Source organism: Pinus tabuliformis, chromosome X (assembly GCF_031772625.1).
Source record: "Pinus tabuliformis cultivar Carrire ecotype Pingquan chromosome X, CPIR1, whole genome shotgun sequence".
Classification (NCBI taxonomy): Eukaryota; Viridiplantae; Streptophyta; class Pinopsida; order Pinales; family Pinaceae; genus Pinus; species Pinus tabuliformis.
This window is the reverse complement of record NC_142308.1, coordinates 126,657,744-126,670,969: the sequence shown is the minus strand read 5'-3', so window position 1 is coordinate 126,670,969 and position 13,226 is coordinate 126,657,744. Positions and strand designations below refer to the sequence as shown.

General features: G+C 37.6%; 1 protein-coding gene across 1 annotated transcript in view; it reads right to left on the bottom strand.

Annotated features, from left to right (window-relative positions):
- Window positions 1-13,226, bottom strand: part of LOC149138761 (Sugar isomerase (SIS) family protein) — a 101,688-nt gene that overhangs the window by 75,926 nt on the left and 12,536 nt on the right. Inside the window, exons 2-5 of the mRNA XM_089448693.1 lie at window positions 1,852-1,917; window positions 1,646-1,722; window positions 1,377-1,458; window positions 1,196-1,243 (exon numbers count right to left, since the gene is read on the bottom strand). Coding sequence (XP_089304819.1) covers window positions 1,196-1,243; window positions 1,377-1,458; window positions 1,646-1,722; window positions 1,852-1,917 — 273 coding nt within the window. The remainder of the gene's footprint in view (window positions 1-1,195; window positions 1,244-1,376; window positions 1,459-1,645; window positions 1,723-1,851; window positions 1,918-13,226) is intronic.

The window sequence follows — 13,226 nt, the reverse complement described above, 5'->3', positions numbered from 1 at the left end:
TAGCTTGTCTTTCCTCTGTTTTGAGAAAAGATATAACCTTCAACAACTCCATTTAGGTCAAAAGATTCAATAAAACATTTCCTGATTCTGTAAACTCTTTTACAACGTGATTACTGATTTCTAGTGTGAGTAATCACAAGATACATTCTTGCAAACCATTCTTCTAGCAGTCAAAATATCAAGTCTCAAGCCGAAATTTAATAACTGTCCAGCACGCACCATTAATAAAGATATTTTTACCAATGGGCAAGATTCAATTCCTGTGAGGGCTTTTCCTGGAGCCATGGGAACACCTTGAGGTAATGATCAAATGTATGGTTGCACACATAAGTAGACCAAAGCCCACCCCATGTCCTCTAAACTTAAAGCCCAGTGGGTTAGCTCGAGTGGTTGAGTGCTGTGAATTGCAAATAAGAGGTCTCCAAAACAAGTCCCCAGGCCAGCTACCTTTGTGATATGTTAATATTAGATGTCCCTGCTGGGTTAAATGTACTATAGTCTACACTGACAGTTCACTCTGGTTACCACCTATCAACAGTGCTGAAGTATCTGGGGGTTTTCCTTATGTGGTTACATGGAAGAGAGAAAAAATGTGTGGTAAAGATTCAAGCCAAGGCATCATTACTCAACTAACACCAGCCTAGATCCATCTTAACTCCAGATCTACCAAGCGCTGAGAGGGATCAAATCTCCTTTCACTCTAAAGAGGTTTGCACCTCAAAAGGTTTGATCCCTCTCGGCGCTTGGTAGATCCGGAGTTGAGATGGATCTAGGCCGGTTTTAAATATATATATATATATCTTCTCACATAAGAATATCATTGGAAAAACCATGGGTTATCAAAACATGGAGCCCAAAAGTAAATTTGACTATTTTGCCTCAATTTTATTTTAATTATTAATGTTGTTTTTTATTTTTTTTATTTTATATTATTTTTATTTTTATGTAATTTAACCAAGTCAAAATGTTCATATAAGAGGACAGGATTACAACATCTCTTCCATACTGAGCTGAAGAGCACCTCTTGGAGCAATTAGTTCTCAAGCAATAGATACCCTTGTGAATGCCCCATACATCTTGGTTTGAATTTATTTCAGCACAATAATATTTCAAATTTACAGAATATGCCAAAATTCACAACACAGTAGAATCTTGAAATCTTTACACATCTTTATATGTAGAGAATCATTCGTACATGGTCTCCATTGTACATTTTGTCAATCTTCTCCTTCAGATGCGCCACCTAATTTTGAAAATAGATCGATATCATCAGACTTCCATTTTAAAAATCTTGCAACCAGTAAGTTTTGGGTCTTAAATTTCGTAAATTCTCATACAAACAGCTTCCAAATCAGAGAAAAAAAATCACGTTCAACCTCTGCTAGCTTAAAAAGCTTCTTCACAGTCTCTTGAGTTATCCTTTGCCGAGAATAGTCCAATATAATTCCGTCAAATTCTCTAGAGATTTAAAACATGCATAAAAAATTAATTGATTAAAAACAATTTGGACTACCACATATCCAAGAAAACCTCACACCAAAATAACAGAAATATAGAAATAATTAATGAAAAGACAATAAAAGATGAAAAACAGTCACTACTCAGAGAATAACAATACTATATCTCAAAAATAACTAAGCCATACACTGTCATTGATTCACAGCGAGCTTCATCCTTCAGTAAATTTCTCAAGTGTGTCTTATCAACATCTGCAACATGTTCCTGAATAACAGAGAGCCAAATTTAGAATGAGAACACTGAGCTGAATTGCAAAGTAACAGAATTCCTGATTCCTGACAGCAATGTTCACATACCAACCACAATAGAAATGTGAAACAAATGAGAACTTACCCTTAAGCATTTCCATTCCTCAGTAGCGCTGATCAGATTAGTGCTTGCCATTGAAAGGCTTTCAGCCTGCATTCCAAATTACAGATAATTATCACTGCTCATTTAATAGAGTTTACATTTAAGTTTCTCTTGTATATAATATATATTATCAAACTGATTGTACTTTTTTTTCAGAAGCCAGCCATATAAACAAAAGAACATTTGATTGTACTTTCAAAGACTTCTTCTTTGTAATAAAAGCCAACAAAGTAGGTATTTTTCCAAGTATCTGCTGATTGTGGACCTGTTTTAAAATACACACACACTTTCTAGACAAGAAACCATTAACATTCTCTCATGATGCAGACTCACTAATTTCACTGGCAGCAGCCTCTCAGCATCAAAAAGTCATATTGACAATCTTTCGGAAATTCATTCCATATTTGATTATTGTGAAGTTCAAACCCATAGGTGTTATTTGGAATTCTGGCCAGTACTGTGCATGCTGCACAGCATTAAGGATACCGTAGATAGGATAAACCAACTCAAAACATGCCTGAAAATTCATGCATGATTTCTATGTGCACCATTCTCAAATAGGTTACAAAATAACATGCCTGATAAAATAGGGCCCTGTACAGCTGTAGCCTGTCAAATATCTAGTAAAGTTTATTGGTTCTGACATCGTAGAGGAGGCTTGCCCTAGCTGCTTGAAACAAAGGTCACAGCAAAACTCCGAAGTACATATATAGGAGGATATAAACTGGCACTAACTTCAGAGTTCGTTCATACCACAGCCTTCAGAAAGAAATGACACCATTTAACAGAGCTGGTATATACAAGGATGCTGGAAACAGCAATGGGACAGTGCAGAAGGCATGCCTATTCTATACCTAAAGTGATGCAAGCAAAATGTTGTCATCAAGTACAGTCCAACACACAGACAGTAAATTATTCTGCCATGAATAAAAATAGTACTCTCTCTTCTAAGCAGCACATGCTGCATTCAAAATACAAGTAATCCATCAGATAAGGTACAAAATACAGACTACAGATCAGCTCCTACGGCAGCACAACTACACTGCTGCTATTATGCAATATAACTGACAGCCTTCGTCATGTGTAATGCCTGCAATCTACGACTATAACAACAGTGCCTGCTTTACAAGGCTACCTGCTGTCGCCTGTAGCTTTTACATGCAGTTAGACAGGAAGTGGCATTCTGAGAGTAATATCTTATTGGGTCCCCTAGAGCCCATTTCAGTAGCAATCTCTCTCAAAGTATCAAGGCTGAGCACCAATGCCGTAGCAGCAAAGAGACAACTTTCCTTATTTGTGTCCCTAAGTCAGTCTTAAGGGGGATGTCGAAGATATGTTGGCTAATCTTGACTTGTGGCCCTAATGACCCTTAACATCATTTATGACTCACCCTTAGCGAGCAGTTATATCCCACATGGTGGTTATTAGTTAGGGTTGTGGTCCCACATTTTATGAGTTTTGGGGCAGCTAATCTATAGTTTTAAACCCCACTCCCATGTATTGGATGCTTTACAATATTTGTGTGTATCATGTGAATTATCATATTAATTTAAGTGTGTATGGAGGATAGCTGCCATATCTTGTGTTCTTGGAATGTTCATGTGATCATTGTGTGGAAACTCTAATTTTTCAATGGCTGTAGCAGCTTCTAAACTTCAACATGGTATCATAGCTACGCAACTGAATCTCACCATCCCTGACCACTTACTTTCAAGTTCGCTGCAGAGTTCAAATTATTTTTACCCATCCAAAGAGGACATGAAGAACTATTGAATCCTGAAATCTGTTATGAGAAAAGGAGGATTTCAATATGAGTTTAGTTACAGTACATTTCAGGTAAGGGATTTTGTGCCTCTCAGTTTGTCACAGAGCTGTTTCTTTTCTACAGTCTCTTTCGGATCTAGGATTTCATCTTGAACAAATGTTTGCTGTCTTTGAGCTGCTAAAGAAAATTGTTATCCTAGATTCTTCAGTGTTCACAAATCTGCTATATTACATAAATTTTTCAGTCTTTTTCCATTGTTTCTGTGAGATGGAACAAGTAAAAACGAATCATTTCTATGTTCTCTTCTCTGAAAAATCCACTTTATCCATGGAATTTCGGAACTGTGACACTGTTGCAGGGGCAAATTCTGCTCACAGAGTTCATTTTTCAGCCTGATTTTTAGCAAAAATTTTAACACATATATTTGTTTTAGCCTCTCCATAGAATTTTTTCTTTTTCTGCTGGAATGCCCTAAATCCGCCCAGCAAATCTAGGGTTTCAGCTAATCAATTTTGTGTGCATAGCTCATCTTTTCCCAGAGGATTTTTGGCAGTTCCATCTTCCGCTGTGTTGTGAGAGAGACACATCACATGGATGTGACTGATTTTCTTACTGCTTGGAGGATTTTTTTGCTCATTTCTTGCATTTCAGGCTAAATTTCCAAACTGCTTAGCACAGTTTTCCACATATGGTTGCTGGTGAATGGTTTTAAAACTGTAAAGACCCTAATCTTCTGCAATTAGGGCACGTGTTTCAGCCCATAATTGCAGTAGTTCATCCCGAGGCCAACCCCAAGCTCTCTTTTCACATACATATTAGTGGGTTCTACCTTCTTATAGGACTGAAATTTCTCTGTGCATGGGAAGCCATTTGCCACATCAGTGTGGCCTGTTATTACAAATTTACAACACATAGGGCTTCTTCCAACCGTTCTTTGACTTTCAGTTATGTATCTCCAGGTTTGTGTTCCATGGAAATTTGAAGGGTAACTTTTGAGGGGGAACTATTACTATTTGTTGTTAAAAAATTATTTGCTGCTATTCTTTTTCACAGGGTCCTTTACACTATGTGCACCCCACCCAGATTCTGTACCTTTGCCCACCATATTGAATATTGCATAACTTCTTTTTGTTACAGACAACTTTGATGATGAAACAGAAGACTTGCTCATTTGCGGGGGAAGGTTGCTTCCATGCAGGACACCATTACCAAACCTGATAAACCACTTTCTCTATTGCAGAATTCTCATAATCACCTTTATAATGAAGTTGTTTCTCTATAGCATATTAATGATAGCCAGCATGATACTATTACCTAGCTGTAAAATCTTAATAAAGGTCTCAAGGAGCAGATTGGTTCACTGATAAAAATCAATGTCCAACTTCAAGATAAGATCCATTTATCCATGATTCTATTGCTCAGATTTGTGAGGAGGTTGTTCCTCCTCAAAATGATACTGTCCATCTCTTTGATTAGTATCATGTCTTGAAGCAAGAGTACTTCCTGAGTTAGGCGAAAATGACAAATCCATCCAAACTCTAAGCAACCTCGGACAACACCATGTAAAAGCAAGTAAATTAAGTACTAAAGGTCATTTGGAGGATTGCATTAGTAAATTATAAACTTTTGTTTTGACTACTATATGAAGTATGATAAAGTTATAAACTAGTTGAGAGTTCAATGCTTCATATAAATGAGATATAAGAATTGAATATCAATGCTTGTTCAAGAACTCTTGAATGAATTACAGAGAAGGACGGATTGCTTGACTCTTTGCAAGAGGATGTCCAGTGCTTCTTACGAAAACTCCTTGTTTATGTTAATGCATCTCCTCCTGTACTTGTGCCTACTCATGAACATTCTTCTATTGGGATTCGTGATTTTGAAGTACGGATGAAGTAAGATCTTGATAATTTTCAACAGAATTTTCCAACCCCTTTTGATGCCACTTCCTCTAATGCATTGCTGACTACTGATGGACTATCATTTGAGAAGCATACTAAAGTCATTGGTTCCAGAGTACTTCGCCAAATGGATTATTCCGATGCTGGACTTGGTATATCTCTCCTATTAAGTGTGAGATGAAACCAATGAGAGCAGGCCTTTGATATTTTGTGACATCATTGATATATGCAACTCCCCTTGATCCATGTACAATTGTTTTCAGATCCGGCATCTTTTGCTACTATTGTTTTTTAGGAACTAGATCCTGCACCATCTACTGATTTGTGTAGCGATGATATGTTGGAGCTTGAATATATCACTTCAGATGATTCTTCTGCTGTTGATGTGCAAGAACCACATCCTACATTTTCTGATCAATTGATACTCAATTTTTCACCATCCACATCTCAACCATATAGGTATCATAATCATTGTGAACAAAGGAATTTCCGCTCTCTATCTAGGTGCTGAAATTCCTATTGGTAAGCTAGAAGTTCTTAGAGTCACAAATCTTTAGTAAGGAGGTATAAAAGGAAATTATTGGATCGGTGCCTACTACTAGGACTTATTGTGGTTGGATTGATGATTGACCTCAACAGCATTTGAGCACTTATCTGCGGACTTCATATCAACTTGTCTCATTGATTGTATAGTCGTATAGCCCTCATTGATCTCTTTGATTGATTGACCATCATAGCAGTTTCTTGTTTGACAACCTTGATGGTGCCTTTATTTGTTGCTTCTTGGCAACTGTGCTTTTTATGATGGGAGGACCATCTTGTTGCATGTGCTGTTCGAAGCACTTGTTGATCCTATTAACCATCAGCGAACCATGATTAGGCTCTTGGTTTCCTTATTGACCATCAAGAGAGCATGGTCCAATTATTGGTTTGCATATTGATCATCAAAGCATGGTCAAGTTCTTGACTTACTTATTAACTGTTATGAGCACATGGTCATGAGCCTCCTTGTCATCTATCTCATTATTTTGCAGATTGCTCTTTGACAATATTGTAGGGTTTGAGTTTCCCACTTTAACTGCTCTTGCACATGCCCTTCTACACTTGGATGTCAAATTTCTTGTATTTTCTTCACCAATGTTTAAGAGCTATGCATGACAATGTTTTCAGATGCTCAAATTGTGAAGCAAGACTCTTTTTTTGCATTGTTGACACCGAAGAAATTCCTGTAAACATTTTTGTGGAGGCTATAGTTCTATAGATAACTCTCCATAGAGAGCTTATTTATGACTCATCATGGTCAGGTTGTTGTTGTCAACATTGGTCATTACTATATTCCCTGCCCAATTAAAACATTAAGAGGAGATTATATCATTATTGTACTGTATGTTTGACATATTGAAACTTGGGATAGAATATTACTAGGTAAAAGGAAATGGACCAAATAGCTAAATAAGCAACCTTCTTTACACCTTACATTTATGAATAACCCTTGATGATCCCTAAAACTAGATCTCCTTGGTATATATAGGAGAAAAAGGTTACAATTACAAGTGATGAACCAACTAATGATGAAAATTTTCCCCATTTAAATCCCCAAGTCAATATTATGGGGGATGTTAAGATATGTTGGGTAATCTTAACTTGTGGCACAATGGCCTTCCATCTTTTATGATTCACCCTTAGTGGGCAATTATATCCCACTTGATCTTGGGCTCCCACCTTTTATGGAATTGAACTTAGAGGATAGCTAATCTAAACCATATTCAACATTTGCCTCAATTTTATGTCTCATGTTCACACTTGTCATCACCAGCAATTGGTGAAGCAATCAGCAAAACAACCAAAACCACATAAACAACCACAAAGACCCTACTACTTGGCATCATCTAAATGATTCAAGGGCAAAGATCTTAAGGAAGGAAAGTATGAAGTGTCCCTAGTCCAATATATTGCATCCTCAACATTGGACATGACTCCTCCAGTGGATCCTACATGTCTATAGAAGGTGGCCAGGGTATATAGGTCAATGTAATGGGTTATTAAAGTCATTTTAAGCATTCATCCATGTTGTTCAATGCCATCAATACTATTTTATTATGTTTGGGCGTGTTGACCATGATCTTTAGAGTTAGTAATCATGTCTACTATAAATAAGAGATAAGTAGATCAATGTAAGTCATCATTCATCATCATAAACCAACATCATATCTTTAAGGATTTCCAAACCTATCGTGTAAAATACCTAGTTTGGATAGCAAGATGCCCCCATTTACATTACTAGAGCAAGCTGCATGTGCACCATCTGTCCAAACACATTGCTTTTCACTATATTACACACTTTTCCTTCATTGTTTACAACACTTTGCATTATTTCATTGAATAGTGATACTATATTTTTGCATATGTCATGACATTTCTATTATATTGGGTACTTTATATTGTAATATTAGATTATGTTTTATGTTGGGTATAATAAGTGGTATTAAAGAAAGCAAATCTTTATTTCGCACCTACTAGGAGTTCCTTTCACTACAGGAGCCATAAATTTTGTTGGGGATATTCCAAATTGAGCTTAACTTGAAGTTTTGGAAAGAAGACCTTTATGAGTGTCTATGGTGAAAATTCTAGCTAGGAATTACAATCCATACAAGTTAGGGTTTCTACCCAATCCTACAACCTTGCTAAAACTAGTATAATTCACTAAATTGCAAATATATGAATATTTTGAGATCCAATCGCAATGAGACTTGATGCATCTGAATGCAAACATTCAAGGGTGTTATCAGTTATGGGTTCAAATTTTGGGTCCATCATATATTCTCGTTGGCAAGTTTTGTTACAAAGATTTCTTAGTGAACAAATACATCATAAGATAAATAATGTAAAAGGCAACTATTATGATGGTTACAAGGATACTTTGCTCCTTTTCTAAAAGTTATATTGTATAGATGGGCAACAAATTGCAATATATTCCTCAAAATGATAAATTGTGCCCAATTTATTGTAGCATCGAAATAAATTCAAATTTATTAGAATAGCTAACCCATACTTGTCTTGTGTGTTAGTATTTAGTCACATAGTTCTTTATTGTATTTATTATTAATTATTGTCAAGTAGAAAATGTCTCTACGTGAATAGCCTGCTTGAGTGGTTCCACGAGGTTGTTGGATGAGAGCTAAAAAAGCTCTTCATTTAGTGTCTAGTTGAGATATTCTCTCAACTAGTTTTGATTGTGATAAGACATTGTGTCTAACTTTAGGCAAAGCTGTCATGTATTATATGTGTAAAATTACTTAATAGAACAATCAACATAGCTTTGGTGTGTGTCATGTGTTGATTTTTGTAGCATCGGATGTGCTCTTGCCTCGAGATTTTGTAGAGAGGCTAAGACACATGCATTCTCCAATACCCAAAAATTATTTGGGAAAATTCCACCTAGAGATGGTTTAATTAAAATAATTAACTTTTTTAAATGGTCCCCTAAGTCTAAACTGAGATTTTGCAGAGAGGCTAAGACACATGCATTCTCCAATACCCAGAAATCATTTGGGAAAATTCCACCTAGAGATCGTTTAATTAAAATAATTGACTTTTTTAAATGGTTCCCTAAGTCTAAACTTAGGGAATCCGGTTAATTAAAGGGTATTAATTAAATCAGGTGTGAATCTCCTAGAAAAAGACAAGGATCAACTCCTAGTTAATCTTATCCATTGATTATGTTTTAATCTTGGCCATTGGAGCTCCAACGAGAGATTATAAGGAGTTCGATGGGCACTTGGAGAACACATCGAATGAGAGATCAGAGATCAAATTTCTCAAGAGTAGCAGCGTTGAGTTGCCGAAGTGAGATCAAGTGATCTTCTTGCAGTGAGGGGCAGGGATAGTAGTCTGGAGGAGAGTTTTCCAGATCCGAAGAGTGCAAGGCAAAGAAGGCATAGAGCAGTTCAGAGAGGCAGCGCAGTGCCACGCAGAGGCAGCGCAAAGCTTCAGAGGGAGTTCGAAATTCAGCTGGGAGAGTCGAGATCTAGTGCCAGAAGCTGGGGTGTGAGACCGGAGGGCCAGAGGGTCGAATTTCCAAACAGCAAGAGATCAGAAGAGGAGGTGACGCAGAGCCCAGCTAGTGTGACGCAGAGCTGCGTAGGATTGACGCAGAAACTATGCACAGGCAGCGTGGGACTAGTCAGCTTGTCGCTTGTCAGTGTCGAATCTCCCGAATCAGTGTGAGATTTTTCTCACTAACTCTTTGCCAGTTTTTCTCTATATCGGATTGCTAGTTTGGGCATCCAACGATTTGTACTCAAATTTACTACTGCATAGTAATTAAAACCCTCAACTGCTGCACCAGTTTTCCCACATTGGGTTTTTCCAGAGACATTATCCAAAAACAACCGTTGTTGATGTGTGTGTTTATTTCTCTCCAGTGTAGTATTTAGTTTCGCAGTATTTATTTTGTGTAGGCTGCATTGTATATATTTCGATATTTGATGTAGAAAACTGTAAGTAATTTGTTCAAGTAATTAACAAATAAGAGATATATCCTCAGATTGCTGCAGTAGGAATCGGGTAACCAATTTTTCACATCATATCCCCATTTTTATTTTCCTCTATAGTACAGTTAGGAAGGATTTCTAGGGTATGTGATGGCCAAGCCGCAGGAGCAGGTTACATCATCAGGGGTTCCGGAGGAATTTTGAGGAGTTTTTATGCGATTCGATAGCATTCGCTAGGCATATTCCATCATCCGCACAGCTTTCCTTTCATTCCATTACATTCCAACAACTTTCATTAACGGGGCTATTACTTGGCCTAACTTAGTTAATTATGCTCGAGGTGGCATTCTGAGAGGATCATTTGATGGAACACCTCAGCGTAATAGCTTGTTGGAACCAGAATGAGAAGATCTACAAGATGGGATGTTGAGGAGTGATTTGCAGTGGTCGGAGAGAGTATGGTGGGTGATTTACCATTTTCCCATATTGAAAATGGCTTTAACGAGTCATTTAATTAAGAACAGAAAAATAATTAGTTGGTGGAAAAGGCCAAAAGTGACTTTAGTGAAATAAAATAAAATTAAAAGGTCACTTAAGATAAAGTCAATGGGGGAGCCTCTAGAATAATAATAAAATAAGATGCTTTTAGAGGCTTGGAGATCTATCTATGGAGTCTTTAAAAGGAGGATGAGGAGATCATTTGGGACATCCTTGAGTTGTGATATTTTCTTGTTGGAGAGGTTTGGAGAACCAAGAGTTCCCAGCTTCAATGGTAGCCGCAGGATGGAAACCCTCGGGTGATTCAGCGAGAGTGGGTGAGGACCCATCTCTCTCTCCTTGATGAATTCATCCAAAATTCACAGGTTGCAACTTATTGATTTTCAATTCAAATTTTGGAGTCCCGATCTCAGCTTGTAGCATATATTTGTGGGAGGCCATTCTCTCAGCCATATCACTGTCTTTGTATCAGCATATTTTCATATTAATAAAATAAGGCTGAAATTCTCTACATATTGTCTTGCTTATTTTTTAGTCACAGATTTCCAATTTTGTTGTTGATTTTGTTGTTCATAATTGTGCACATTATCTATTTAAATTAACGACAAATTTTCTAGAGCAAAATCTGGCAAAATTTGTATTTGGAACATTACAGTGGTATCAGAGTTGGTTTTCCTGCCAGCGTGAGGATTTTAATTGCAGATTGATTCTAGGGTTTATATTGGAGATGTCGGAAGAAAGTTATTTCCAGAGGAAGCAAGATCAAATTATTCTATTTGTTGGACCCGTGATTTGGTTGCAATAAAATATATTTTGCTAGAGAAGTTGAAGGTCAAATCCCTTGAAGATTAAATTATGTTGCAGGTCATGTGAATCATTTCAAGCTAACTTGTCTTCTGCATAATAAGTGTTCGACAAACTAAGGGGGCAAATTGTCACTTGAATATTAATCCAGAATTTTTTTATTAAAGTGGCCAAAGTTTTAAAAAGCCAAATTATTATAAAGGGATCGAACAGTGTTGCGGGGGAGCGCACCCCCCCCCCCCGATCCCGCTCCCAATCCGCGCTCCGGGCGGGAGTGACTCAGGAGCGGGTCGGGAGAGCGCTCCCGTTAAAAAAATTTGCGCTCCCTGCCATTTTGAGGAGCGAATAAGGGAGCGTCGCTCCAGTCACTCTGGGAGCGATCGCTCCCAGAGTGACTAAAACAACGGACGAGAGCGAATGGCGCGGTGTACAAAAAACAAAAAACAAAAAAAACGATTTATTTTATAAATTGAAGGAGGGAGGGTAGGAGGGTTTCATTATCATTGTGAATTTGTGAGAGTGAGAGTGAGAGCTCAATTGAGATTGAGAGAGGATGAGAGTGAGGACTCAGGAGCAAGGAGAGAGTGAGAGAGAGCAAGGTGCCAAGGAGAGAGCAAGGAGCAAGGAGAGAGTGAGGAGAGAGCAAGGAGCAAGGAGAGATTGAAGAACTTGCAAGGGGAGATTGGACGCCAAAGAGGTAGGCTCGCCACTCTACAATATTGAATAGAATGTCTAGCAATTTTTTTTTAATGTTTATTAAATTATTCCTAATATCTAAATAGATAAATAAATTCTTCTCTATTTCCCATGCCCATTCCCATTCCATTTTTTTAAATTTTGCAAATTCAAAACTTCAAGAATCAAATTTCAAACATCATGGTTATATTTCTTGGCATTTTCTTCTTCTTGGTTCCTTTTTTGGTTATTATGGTGCTGGCGAGTAGAAAAAGGAGGGTTGAAATTGAAAATGAAGAAGGGGATGAAGAAGGGGGACATAGTGGATTTGATGAAAACCCCGATGAGGAGGAGCTGAAAGAGAGTGAACATAAGTCAGCTCAAAAAACTAAACAATACCAAACCCCATTGTGGAAATATGTTAGGCCTGAAGCAGGGAAAGGGGGTGGAACCACTAAATTTCACTGCCCCCATTGCAACAATAATTACACAAGTTCATACACTCGTGCCAGAAAACACCTCTGCGGGAAAATGGCATGGGATGGAGATAAACAAATAGGAATCAAAACTTGTACAGGTTTGTCAACAGCAGATAGAGCCAAATACATAAGGGAAGAGGAGGAAGCCCAATACAAATCTAAAAAATCAAAGGGTTTCTTTGAACCAAGCTCACAATCACATGCACAAAGAACTCCTTCAAGATCCTCCCAAGGCAGTGAATATGGAGGCACAGGGTCACCAAGTTTAAGGCATAGAACCATATCAGATTTCCTTGATGAAGGGTGTAAGAATGATGTGGATTCAAAAGTTTACAGGTTTCTCTATGCATGTGGGATATCATTCAATGTTCCTCGCTCACCTTATTGGCACAAAATGGTTTCTGCCATAAATGATGCCCCTAAAGGATACAAGAGCCCTGGGTATGACAAGGCAAGAACCGTTGGACTTGATCATGAAAAAGCAAAAATATCACATTCTTTGAATAGAATGACAAGTTCTTGGACTGACCATGGGGTGTCCATTGTATCTGATGGATGGAGAAATGTGAAAGGCAAGCCATTGATAAGTGTTCTTGTTGTGTCTGTTAGTGGTGCCATCTTTATTTCAGCATATGATTACTCAGACAAGTTCAAGACCGCCATCAACATTGCAGAACTATTACTTGAAACAATTGACCATATTGGACCATACAATGTCATCCAAGTCATCACTGATAAT